Source organism: Eucalyptus grandis, chromosome 10, assembly GCF_016545825.1.
Source record: "Eucalyptus grandis isolate ANBG69807.140 chromosome 10, ASM1654582v1, whole genome shotgun sequence".
In the NCBI taxonomy this organism is placed as follows: domain Eukaryota; kingdom Viridiplantae; phylum Streptophyta; class Magnoliopsida; order Myrtales; family Myrtaceae; genus Eucalyptus; species Eucalyptus grandis.
Genome location: NC_052621.1, coordinates 23,569,812 through 23,583,156, shown reverse-complemented (window position 1 = coordinate 23,583,156; position 13,345 = coordinate 23,569,812). Strand labels below are relative to the sequence as shown.

Sequence of the window (13,345 nt, the reverse complement as noted above, 5' to 3'; positions counted from 1 at the left end):
ATCTTCAAGAAGAAATATACATAGAACAACCACAAGGCTTTATCCTCAAAGGCCAAGAAGAAAAAGTTCTCAAACGCAAGAAAGCTTTGTATGGGTTAAAACAAGCACCACGTGCATGGTATAGTAGAATCGATGAGTACTTCATCAAGCAAGGATTCAGGAGGAGTATGAGTGAGCCGACACTCTACATCAAGACCCAAGGTAAGTCTGACACTCTCATTGTCTCTCTATATGTAGATGATCTCATATATATAGGAAACAATGAGATAATGATCCAAGAATTCAAAGAAGAAATGATGAAGACATTTGAAATGATGAACTTGGGCTTGATGAACTATTTCCTCAGTATTGAAGTCAATCAAGATGAAGGAATTTTCATCTCGCAAAAGAAATATACCGAAAACCTCCTGAAGAAATTCAAGATGAACTATTGCAAAACAATTTCAACTCCGCTCATGACAAATGAGAACTATTGAAGGAAGATGGAGCAGAAAAAGCCGATGCCTCCCTCTACAGAAGTTTGATTGGCAGTCTACTATATCTTATTGCTACACGGCCAGATATTATGTACGTGACAAGTTTACTATCACGGTTTATGCAGAGTCCAAGCCAAATTCATTTTGGAGAGCCAAGAGAATTCTAAGATACTTACGAGGAACCATTGATTATGGTATTTGGTATCGAGCTAGTGCAACAACTAAGTTGATCGGTTATACTGATAGCGATTGGGCAGGATCATCCGATGACAGGAGGAGCACCACTGGTTATGCATTCACATTAGGTTCTGGAATATTTTCATGGATATCTAAAAAACAAGATTCAGTGGCACAATCCACTGCAAAAGCAGAATATGTTGCAGCTGCTACAACTACTAGTCATGCAATATGGCTTTGAAGAATTCTAGAAGACATTGGAGAAACACAGATGGAATCAACTCCGATACTTTGCGACAATAAGTCCGCAATCGCTATATAAAAAAATCCAGTATTCCATGGAAGAACCAAACATATAGACATCAAATATCACTTCATACGAGAGGCACAAAATAACAAAGAAATCGAGCTAAAATATTGCAAAACCGAGGAACAAGTAGCGGACATCTTCACTAAAGCACTACCACTAGCCAAGTTTGAGACATTGCGGAAAATGCTTGGAGTAACATGAAATTGGATCAAGGAGGAGTGTTAAATTATTGAGCCAATTTCTAGAAAATTCTTGAAAGATTTGAGCTAGAAAATACAAGAAAATCCTAGAAGAATCTACGGAATTATCTCTGCAAATGGCAGAGATATTTGCCTTAAAAAAGCCTAAATTTCTAGAAAAAAAATTGTAAAAAAAACTCCTAGAAAATAGGCTAAGTCGGTGGAGTGTCCCTATAAATAGGGAAGGAGGGGGGAGCGTAGAAAAATAGCAAAGCAGAAAGGTAAGCTCCTCCCCTTCCTTTGTACTTTGTACTACAACTAAATAAATAAATAAATAAATAAGCTTTCTTTTGTTGTTCCCTTGCTGCCACTCTCTTTTATATATTCTTATAATTACTTTGTCCAACCATTTTCTTACCCATATTGTTCTTTCCTTAGCTCTCTTGAAAGTTGAAAGTTCACACACAAAACACACTTGCACATACATTAAATACACGCTTCCGCAGATACCAACAACAACCTTAAACTGTCTCATCACCTGATCACCCGTAACAAATTTCATACGAATGAGACGACATCTTAAGAAATTATTGACTTAAACAAAGGCAATCACGTGGTCCCTCATGAACCCACGTCCTCACCTACTACTCCATTGGCGCCTCCTAATGAAGTGTCAAGCGACTGACGCTCGTTGCCCAGAGAGAGGGAGAGGGAGATGGGCAATCCCAAGAGCATCGGCGAGGAGCATCGGCGAGGTGGGCGTGGATGACCTGGTTGAGGCGGGCCTGCCCAGGGAAGCCGCCGCTGAGCTCGAGCGGACGCTCCGGGAGTCGGTGGCCCGAGCCCGGCGGTCCGGGACGCCGTCGCCGGGGCTCGAGCTCGACCTGAGGGAGGTGTGGAGAGAGCTGGCGAGCGCCGGGGCGTTGAAGCCGTCGCATCCGCACCGGGTGCATCAGCTGGTGTACTACTCGGTGTACTCCGGTTGGGACGCCTCCGCTCGGGGCCCTCCTCTCTACTGGTTCCCTTCTCTGTAAGGAGCCTTCTCTTGCAGCTGTTTTCGCCGTTCTCTGTTTCTTATCATTCCGTTGGCCATTTCGCGGATTCTTTTTGTTCTTTCGGTGGTGCTTGGCGCTTTTTCTTGGAATGGCGGTTACTTGGTTGATAGAAGTAGAATGAGCCTGGACACACTCTAAGGAGGCAAGGGAGAATGTATAAGAAGGAAAAGGGACAGCGAGTTTACGTGGAGTGGGTCGGTGGTCCAGTTAGCAAATGTGAATTTATCGAACCACTGGTGAAAATGGTGATGGTCCGTATTTTGCATGTAGCGAGCGTAAATGATGCGATTGGCCTTAATTTATAGCATTTCTGTCTAGGGGAAATAGATGAATGTTGCTAGTTGTGAATCAGGATTGATTTCTTTTTCTGTTCAAATCCTTCCGGATGACTTACTTGTGCCATTTGCAGACTTAAAATATGTATGATTGGCTGAGGTTGTGGTGAATATTTGCTGCAAGGCATTCATGTGCGGCTCTTGGAATTGTCTGTGAATTTGATCATTTTGTGCTCAAATCTAAACCGATGCAGTATTCCTTTCTTGACAGGTCCCAATCGAAAGAAACAAACTTGGGACGTCTTATGGAATCGCATGGCAGAAAGCTTCTGGGGTCATCATACAAGGATCCCATAACGAGCTTTAGCCTTTTTCAGAAATTCTCCGTGGAGCATCCTGATGTAAGTCCATTTCTGTGTACTGGAAAGAGCCCACTTAATTTGTTCTCCACTTAGAAATTTCCATGGCTCCAAGCGACTTTCTATGCTCATAATATATCGGATTCTTTTAACTGATTCCAGGTCTACTGGTCGATGGCTCTTAATGAACTCTCACTTTCATTTCGTCGTCCCCCAAGCTGCATTCTTGACTCCAGTGACAAATCAAAGCCCCGGGGTACGTGGCTTCCGGGGGCGGTATTCAACATAGCTGAATGCTGTTTATTGCCCTCACAGCAACAGAGGAGAGGGGATGACAGCATAGCCTTAGTATGGAGAGATGAAGGCTATGATCACATGAATGTTAACCGTATGACACTAAAAGAGCTTCGAGAACAAGTAATGTATGCTCTTCTTCCTCTGATGCTAGCGTAATTTTGCTCCTGCGAAAGGTCATTGTTTGCAAAAAGCCACGCTTACCTTTTAGCTAAGTTCTGAGTCGATGAAATCAAATCATGGATTTGGGATCAATGCCTGTCCCAAAATGCTAATTGTTGAAGCACATTGCCCTTCTACCCAGACAATCAAACTCATGCAAGTGCTCACACAGCCTCGATGATGTAATTTCATTGTCCGAGATATTCATAATCAATGTGAAATGTGACATAATTGCAAATCTTTAAAAAATGCCAGCTCCATTGGTTTCTCCTTACTTTTCAAATCATTTTCCTGTTCTTTTTTTAGCGTTGTGCTTGACAATGACGAGACTGCAATAACTACATTAATAGATTCGAAGCCTTTTCCCATCAAGTAGATTGCCTCCACTATCCTCGCGCCATTGACCTCGGTTGAACTATTGCTCTTTGTAAACTAGTAAAACTTGCCGGTCCATTTTCACTTTGCTGTTCCTAACAGAAATAGAAATACAACCAGGTTGGTGGCAAATGCTCTGGACGTGACATTCTCAAAGGGAGACGCGATTGCAATCGACATGCCAATGACGGTCCATGCTGTTATCATATATTTGGCAATAGTACTTGGAGGATTTGTTGTTGTATCAATAGCTGACAGTTTCGCACCCAAGGAAATTGCAAGCCGTCTGCACATTTCCAATGCAAAAGGAATCTTTACTCAGGTGACCTCTCATTCTTGTGAGTTATCAAGCTGTCTGTAAATGCTGTAACTTTGCTTGGAACTTCAAGTTCTGATGTGTCAACTTTAACAAGAGCTGAAGCAGAGGGAAGTAGTTATAGCATATGACAAAGTTACACTTATCAACGAAGTTACACCTATTGATATTTATATAGGAGATTTCATTACAGAAATGCATGACCTAACCGTGGGAATCTCTTTAATATTCTGTTGGTATATATATGTGACCCTATTGCTTTATTAGTCTTTAAGCCAAAAGCTTGCTTTCACTTGTCAATATATCACCTAGATTAAGTTTTATTTCCTTCAAGTGGTTGCTGGTTGAAGTTTTTTCTTTAATGTTTAAGCAGGCTTAGGATAAAATTTTCTGCTCGCATGAAATTTCATGCTTCTTCTAGGAGTTAACTGCAATACTACATGAACTATAAATTATTCTTCATATGTTTCAGGATTTTATACAAAGAGGAGGCCGGAAGTTTCCATTGTATAGGTAAATTGGTCACTTCATTTCTTCTTTGTAGCGACTTTTCTCTTGATAATAAACCCATTGGATAAAAAAAGATGAAAATGGAGAAGAAACGGATTGAGTGTGTCTGACAGTCTCATTCCATTTTTTCCCTCACGAGTTTTAGCTGTCATATCATCTCACTTGTCATATTTGGCTTTACTCTGACATTAAGTGCTTATCTTGTGTAAATTTACCCGTACTTTACTGTTCTAGTCCCCTAGAGAGAGTACTAGAAGGCAGATATTCTGTTAACGAACTAACAGCAGGTGTTCTTCTCCACCCTTGCAGTCGAGTTGTGGAAGCTAATCCAGTGAAAGCGATTGTGCTCCCTGTGGCTGGAGATAGCGTGGGCGTGAAGTTGAGAGAGCAAGACATATCATGGAAAGCTTTTCTTTCGCAAGTGGATCATGTTCCAAGGTATCACCAGCATTTGCATTGCCTAGTATTTCCCCAAAAAGAGTATACAGGTCGACAAGAAAACCTATTGTTAGCTCTCCTTCAAGTCTTTAATTAACATCATCCCTTTTTCGAAAGTCTTTTGAGTAGTCATGAACTTGTGATCGTTGGTCGACAAGATGTGACATGCACAGAAGTATGATTTCTGTTACTTTCTGCAGAAGGCATTATTACCCAGCCTTTTACCAAAGTACCGACTCTGTGACAAATATTCTCTTTTCTTCTGGAACTACAGGTAGTGTAAGTTGAAGATAGCGCCTTGTTTACACCTAACTTTGAGAATTCTGTGATGTAATTCCTTCCTGCGAATAATTAGGAGAACCAAAAGCGATACCCTGGACTCAACTCTCACCCATCCGATGCGGTGCTGATTCGTGGGCTCATATGGATGTTCAGGCTGGAGACGTGCTCTGCTGGCCTACAAACTTAGGGTGGGTCATGGGACCGATTTCACTCTACTCTTGCTTTCTAGCTGGTGCAACTCTCGCTCTTTACCATGGATCTCCACTAGGACGTGATTTTGGAAAATTTGTTCAGGTGAGGCCTGCAGTCCTGGCAGTTTACTTTTTACTTTGCATGGATCACCCTTTTCCTTTGTTTTCTCCTATCATGGGGAACATATACAAGGCCATGCTAAATTGTTGCAGACTAGATTTTGTTATCTTAGCATGCATGATTTTGTAATAGTAATGTTATATCGATGCTAAAATATTTCATACTCCATTTTTAATTATATTTGTGTATGACAGCCGTGCAATGCGCGGTAAACACCAGCTTTTATAGGCAATTCTAGCAGCTTCAGATCAATTCTTGTAGTTGGGCACTAACAGATGGCACTTATAAAGTTGTTAACCAGACTTTCTCTCCTGTTCCTGCATCTATTTCAGGATGCAGGAGTGACCATTTTGGGCACAGTACCAAGTTTAGTAAAAACATGGAAGAGCACACAGTGTATGGAAGGACTTGATTGGACAAAGATCAGGTTTTCTTTCTTCTTTTCATCAAATTGGTCACATGATCATCAAAATGTTTTGTAAAGAAGTAACAAGATTATGAATGGTGGCTCAGGTCATTTGGCTCCACAGGGGAAACATCCAATGTCGACGACGACCTCTGGCTTTCTTCCAAGTCCTTCTATAGCCCCATTATAGAGTGTTGTGGCGGCACGGAGCTCGCATCGTCTTACATTCAAGGAAATCATCTGCAGCCTCAAGCTTTTGGAGCATTTAGCAATGCTTCCATGACGACTGGCTTTGTCATCCTGGGCGACCATGGAGTCCCTCGAGTAAGATTCTCTCTAGTAAAGGAGGTTCTCTGTTGAGGGATGCGCACCAACAGTGTTTATGAGCCTTAGAAGAAGCTAATTGAATTTAGTTTGAAGACCATCTCGTTTAGCTCTTTACTGTAGTAACCACAAATTTCTCAGGGTGTGGACATGGGTATTTCACAAATCATTGCCCTTCACCAAGTAGTCTTAATTGCAGGTTCCACAGCGCTGCTGGAAACTGCTTCAGATGATAAATTTTAGGAATAGCATATTTTAATGAACCAATCAATCCCTTCTATGGTACATAATTAATTTCCTGTCTCATTGCATACAGCCAGATGATCAACCTTGTGTTGGCGAAGTGGGACTGTTCCCTATTTACATGGGTGCAACTGATAGGCTGCTCAATGCTGATCATGAGGAAGTTTACTTCAAGGGAATGCCAACATACAAGGGGGTGGTATGCCATGTTGATTTGTGGAATATTCGTGGCTTACTCATTCCATTTTCCTTCTCTGGATGCGGATGTTTTGTCGCTACTGGAAATTTATGCGTAGTAAACTTAGTAGATTGATGGAAGAAACGTGGCCTGAAAAATTCAAACAAACTTGCAGCAACTGAGGAGACATGGAGACATCATTAAGAGAACTGTTGGAGGGTACTATATTGTACAAGGGAGGGCCGATGACACAATGAACCTTGGTGGCATTAAGGTACGACGTGTCACATTTCACTCTTTATAAAAACGTCTAAAAGTACTTAAGAACTTTGCTGTTGTACTAAATTGGATATGCCGGCGATATGTGGTATAGTGGTGGAAGGCAAAGTAGCTACAGGCTCTAATATGGTTCTCCTGGGTCAAAAGAATGTTACAACTTCCACCTAAAACTTTTTACTTGTGCTGTTTTATGGGTCTGCGAATTTGTTTTCCTCTTCTAATGTGGAACAATTGGTATTGCAGACTAGTTCCGTTGAGATTGAGCGCGTCTGTGATAGAGCAGATGAATCTATACTAGAGAGTGCCGCAATAAGTCTAGCACCACCCACCGGCGGTCCAGAACAGTTGGTCGTCCTCGTGGTGCTCAAGAAGGGGTGTAAGGCTGAACCGAATGATCTGAAGATGAAATTCTCGAAAGCCATCCAGCGAAACCTCAACCCTTTGTTCAAGGTTTGATCCTTGAGATGTAAATGCTGATGCATCAGTGCATTTTGAAGCTGCTCATGGTTTGCTTTTTGTGAAGTAAAAATTAAGGTCGAACTCAATGAATGGTCACGACGTTATTGTTAAACATTGAATATGATGAAAAAAGAATTCAAGAAGTGGAAGATTATCTCTAATCTTTGGGCCGATGCATTTATTTCATCTGAACATGCACGAGGATCGCTAACTGGAATGTCTCAACTGATTGACAGGTAAGCTCTGTCAAGATTGTCGCCGAGTTCCCTCGAACGGCTTCTAACAAGCTACTGAGGAGAGTGTTGAGGGATCAGATGCGACAACAGCTCTTTGCGCAGAGTAAGCTGTAGAGGCAACTGGGAAGTATCGTCCCGTATTCTTGCTGCGACTGTCGATGTGCAGGTTCCGATTCTAGATTCCAACTTCCTGCTTGTGAGATATAAATTGGGTTGAAGGAAATTTGTGAGAATTAATAGTTGGAATAAGAAGCACCATCCGGTTGAAATTCAGAACACTTGTCTTTTCAATAATAATGACATCATGTTGTTTCGGAATCGAGTTGAAGTTGATTTGGGTGTGAAGTTTTTCCTCGCAGAGTTTTGTTAAGGGAGTGCTCAGGATACTTATTAATTCCACGTCACATGAGTAAAGCAGTTTATTGCAGCACAGTCACCCTACCAAAACATCATCTGAACGAGGCATGTTTCATGGGCAGACACTCACGATCAAGTTCACTTTCCATGAAGTATCATCCACATGTTCGTAAAGGTCAAAGACGAAAACGAAAGATTCAGAAACTTTCCGGTAAACGACGCACGTGTTCATGAAGCATCGTCCATATGTTCGTAAACCACGCACCGTGATGGACCCACCAAGCCGTCGACCTTCGACGACTCACGTTTAGGCCGTTCGAGATTTGAATCATCGATGCCCAGTATATCCGAACTGTTCCCGCGTGCTCGGTGTGACCGTGATTGGAAGACAAAACGAATGACGGGGACGTGCGGGAAATTGTATTAGGGACCATCCTCGTTGTGGCATTCTGTCTTTGTGACCATGCGGAAACCACGCTCGCTACGCGTGTTCTTTTCAACGTTTTGGTTGTGGCATTATTGGAGCGGAGGAGTGCGGAAGAAAGTGACCGGCGGCGACAAGATAGTGCCGACGAGAAGGGAAAGCGCTAGCCATCGGGCGGCCACGCCTACCCACGTGCCGGCTGGGCCGATCGGGGGCCTGTTTTTTACCCAAGAAAGGCTAAAAAACGTGCCAGCCGGCCGATTAGGGCCCTTTTTTATCCACGAAAGGCTAAAAATTCAGTCGAAAAACGTTAAATTGAGAAATTGCGTGATCACTGCATTGATTGTTCTCCATAATCTATCGGCTAGTTTTAACCACAGAGTCTGTCAATATCCTGGACACCGGTGAGGTCAATAAGTCACGAGCGATGGTGGAAAAAACCGAAAAATGTCAAGCTTATTTTTAATGTACTTAGAGTAGTTGATTGTCAAGTAAGCCTCCATCTCATTGATAGATGAGGAGAAAAGAGCACGAGACTATTGGGTGTTCTTCTTCTTACAAAACAAACACCATACAGATTTCTTGGTATGTTCAATAAGAACACCATCTTTGTTAATAAGGTGAAGTAGATGGGACTTGACTACTTAGGTGAGGCGGGCCTGGTTTGAGCTACTATGTTAAAACAGGTAGCCAATTTGGGAAATAATATACGACTGATGGGATAGGTTTGGGACATAACCCGTCCCAAATACTTCTTAAATTTGGATACTGGTATAGGTATAATATTGAAGCGAGTTGTACTCTTACTTTTTGGCTTATCTTTTGCTTTGATAGTTTATTTTGAATTTAATATTATATTGAACACCTTAAATTAATGGAATCATATGACCTGATCATTGCATTTAATATTGTATTGAACACCTTAAATTAATGGAATCATATGACCTGATCATGGGTCTTGTAACCCTAGAGCCCACCTAAGCCGTAAGGGCTCGAAAACTTCTTCAACGGGTGTGGATCAGGGCATTTAGAGAAAAAAAACCTGACTTAAAGACTTGAATAATTTCTATTTCTTTGTATGATGGGTGACTTTGGATAATAAATATACACCTAACCTTTTGAATCCCGACTAACACAGAATCGGATTGGATTAAAATAGACATCATTCAACGAAGGTGAAAATAATCACCAACTAGAATTTGCCTCGATCTCGACAAAAAAAAAAAATCAACAAAAAAAGGAACTTACGTTAATCATTGTGGCGAGTACTGTCGAGTAAACACAAAGAATCGGGGTGGATCGTTCATGTTTCCATCCGAACTAAATCTGTGTATAACCCCATCTACATAGGATCCTTTGTCCAAGTCGCCAAACAGACTCTTATTAAGAAAGAAAAGGTGCTTAGCATGTGACAGGCTGAATTTTCATAATTTGTTTTCAATTAAATAAATTGGGCATTTCACCGACGCGCCGATAGTGCCATTTTCTAAGCTGATCACTCATGAGATAATTAGACTATCTGGGGAAGTCATTAAGGGATTTTAACGTAATGGATTTGAGAATTCGACCAGGAATTAACTGCTCGACCGTGTCGATTTGCAAGGATCATTATGGCATTGTCAAAATTGATCAGAGATTAGATATATGTCGATTCGACTGAGATATGTGATTAAAGTATGGGTGATTCGTCATTATTGCAAAATTCTCATCGATCGGCACTAAATTGATTTTTGTCATTTTGAGTACTCTGTGTCTGTAATTGAAATCTTGAGATTTTCACGATAACCAATAGTTGCCAATGTGTCGAAGATGTACATTGTGATTCGAGATAAATCGATCACGGGTCAATTGCACTAAAAAAATTTCTAAAAACTACCTAGTAGATTAGGTCACGCTTGAATCGTGTCAGATTAAAATTAACTGCGAATTTGAATCCAATTTCAGAAATTAAAAGTTTTGTTATGTCACGATTTATTTTAAGACCGTCGACTTATCCTCCGAAAATTTTTTGGAGATTCTGAGATTTTTAGGGAAAATCGTTCGAAGTTGCGGAAAATTTGCAGAAATTCGGTTTAGCTTAGTTAAAGGAAAAATTGGACTTGCAAGCTAAGCTATTTGACGAGGGGTACTTGTAGAAATTCTACGGGCTTTTTCTTCATTCAAATTGGACGTCAATTTGGGAAATTTCGCGAAGAAATTGGAGCCGATATTTAAGAAATTCGGAGCTGGACTTTTGGGCAGAAAAATTGGCTTCAAAATGTGATTAATTGTGGATTATCTCTCAAGAAAGTAACGGGGGACCATGGATAAGCTTGAGGGCTAATTGGGGGACCAAGCATTGAAGTATTTGGATAGCCTTTATTGACTTTTTGCACCATTTTTCTCCCTCATCCCATTCTCTCTTTCTTCGTTGGTCTCCTGCGCACGCCAACTCCTTCTCTGTATCCATCTTCATCGAGCAGTCCACCTCTCCACGTTTCTTTGCTATCCATCGAAGACCCACACCCCACCGAATTCTCTTCTTGCCACACGTCCAAGCACCTAGCTTCCTTGATCAATCAAAGAAAGAAAACTCCAGCAAAGTTGACCCCAACACTTCGATCAAGCTGCCACCCATCCAGGTTTCCTCCACGCCACGCTACTGCTTCATTGTTCCCTCCATCGCAAGTCATCCAAGCTGCCGCGTGCCAGCCTTTACCCACGGAGCCCCCAACGCCTGCAGCAGCTTCAGCCCGTGTGTCTTCTACCTTGACCGATCTCCACTTGTCCAGCAACCGAAGCGTGAAGCCACCGAAGCAGCTGCTGCTTCCTTCATCCATCTCCGCCAGCTCGAAAACCCCAGCGCACGCCAGCTGCTTCTCCAGTCAACGTTCAGTTTCAGCGACCGGCCCAGCATTAAGCCCATCTCCTCGATCTCAGCCCGGTTCGCAATTGTTTTCAGCAGCCCATCTTCAGCAGTAGCCCGCGAATCTTGTTGCAAGTTCAGCCCAGCAATTCCCGCGAATCTTGTTGCAAGTTCAGCCCAGCAATTCCAGTCCACGAGCCAACAATTCGGTCCATTCAATTGCAACTCAGCCCGTTGGATTTCAGCCCAAGTTTCAAGCCCATCTTGGGCCCGCAAAGCAGGCCCAGCCGCAACCAAGCCCAAGTCCGAAGCCAAGCCCAGCATTTGCTGTGGGCTTGCAAGGCCTTTGGGCCTGGCCCGAGTATTTGCCGACATTGTTGAAAATTCGGATTTCGGCCGTTGTCGCGCCGTTGTCACGGTGAACCAGTTTCCGCAATTAACTGGTGAGTTTATACTCTAAAATTTTCTTAGTAGGCTAATGATATTTAAGGGGTGTTTAGATTTATTTAATTAGGAATTAGGTGGTTAGTTAGATTAAATTAGAAATTTAATTATTTAATTGAGCATGTTAGGTGGTTAGCATGGTTTAGATAAGGCCTAGATAAATTGCACTATTTGTTTAGAAGGGTTCAGGAATTTTCTGAGTCCATATTGGTATTTAATTTAATAATTTTGGCCTAGGTTACTATTTTTAGAAATTAAATTGATTTATTTAATTAATTTCCGAAATTAATTATTTTTCCGGAAATTAGGTCGGGATAGTCGGTGACTAGAATTTCGTGTTGATTGTAATGGTGTGGTTAATTTCTGCAATTGAGTGTTAAATTATGAAAATTGAGTGCTGATTGGAAATTTGGTCAATTATTCCAAAATTTGTGAATTTTGATATTTATCCAAAAAATCCCAAGTGTCGGGTTTTAAATACTGAAAATATACTATATGAACCAGTGTGATTGTGAAAAGAATATTATGAATTTTCCAGGTCCAATCTAACTGTATACCCACACACGACTATTTTTACTGGGTGTTTTTAATACGAAGAAAATATGCTAGAATCACTATTTTAATTGAGGCGTTTGAGTGCAATGCACAGTGTCCTAGGCCGAGATTGAATGGTCGTGTGCCGATTAAGAGAACCCATCCCCGAACTGTATCAGATGGACGTTACCCTATATTAGATACCCACTTAGTGGGATTTGGGTCGCAGTAGATTCTGGCCCTATACTCTTTCGGGAAAGTCGTCTGAGAGACATAACTGTGCTCAATGGGGTAAGACGATACCTGACTACGCTAGTAGACCGCCAAACTTTGAGTAGGTCGTGCCCTAGAGTGGGAGTAATTGCCAATTAGAACGCTTGTTGAGTGGAAGTGATGTGTCGGATTATGGGACAAAATTGTGTGACATGGTATGGGACGTGTCATAACGATTTGGCCTTATAATTAGGACTCCTATACTGATTTGAGAATTTAGTGTGACGTGCCAGTTGTTAAGCTTAGTTATTACTCATATGTGTATGGCTGTCTATGATATGAACTATACTGACTTGCAGGGTGGAACTGAGGCGAGGTAAGTCCTCTATGCTTAATGCGTGATTGTGTGGTTAGGATGCCTCGGGCGTATTACCCTCCTAATTGGGGTTTAGAGTTTAGACTCGCTGAGATTATATTTCACCATGTTGTGGGACAATATTTTCAGGGTTGTCGAGTGGAGGACCGGGAGCCGAGAGGAGGTGATGTGAAGTGTACGTCAGCTAGGACCGTCTCTTTTTGGAAAGTTAGTTTTTGTGGCCTTTTGGTCATAGACCTTGTACTTGACATTATGTGAATATAAAAGCATGCTTGTTTGTGAATTCGTATCTTGCGTTTCTATCCCGAGGGGATTTCTTTTCGCTTCTGTATGTGCAATAAAATGGAAAGGGTCGGCGACTCGTTCTGGGAAGTCGTAAATTATTATCGACCAGATAGGGATGGGTATGCGCTTGGGGTTCGGGGCGTGACATAGCACACATAATTACATTGCTCAAGCTTGTACACAACATCTTCAGGCATCATCATAAAAAACTTAGGAAACAAT

At 41.8% G+C, this 13,345-nt stretch overlaps 1 protein-coding gene and 1 long non-coding RNA gene across 2 annotated transcripts; both read left to right on the top strand.

Annotated features, from left to right (window-relative positions):
• Positions 1 to 1,758: 1,758 nt before the first annotated feature.
• On the top strand, positions 1,759 to 8,000 carry LOC104422315 (probable acyl-activating enzyme 18, peroxisomal). The gene is made up of 14 exons (XM_039303351.1): positions 1,759 to 2,172; positions 2,744 to 2,873; positions 2,994 to 3,253; positions 3,783 to 3,984; positions 4,451 to 4,491; positions 4,798 to 4,926; positions 5,127 to 5,200; positions 5,282 to 5,502; positions 5,853 to 5,947; positions 6,034 to 6,250; positions 6,567 to 6,692; positions 6,847 to 6,945; positions 7,194 to 7,400; positions 7,646 to 8,000. Exons 1-14 carry the CDS (start codon positions 1,766 to 1,768, stop codon positions 7,757 to 7,759), a joined length of 2,322 nt encoding a protein of 773 aa, XP_039159285.1. The 5' UTR covers positions 1,759 to 1,765; the 3' UTR covers positions 7,760 to 8,000.
• A 3,427-nt stretch (positions 8,001 to 11,427) lies between these two features.
• LOC108956664 lies at positions 11,428 to 13,124 on the top strand. The gene is made up of 2 exons (XR_001982967.2): positions 11,428 to 11,714; positions 12,968 to 13,124. It is a non-coding gene; the product is annotated as an uncharacterized LOC108956664 (long non-coding RNA).
• The last annotated feature ends 221 nt before the right edge of the window (positions 13,125 to 13,345 follow it).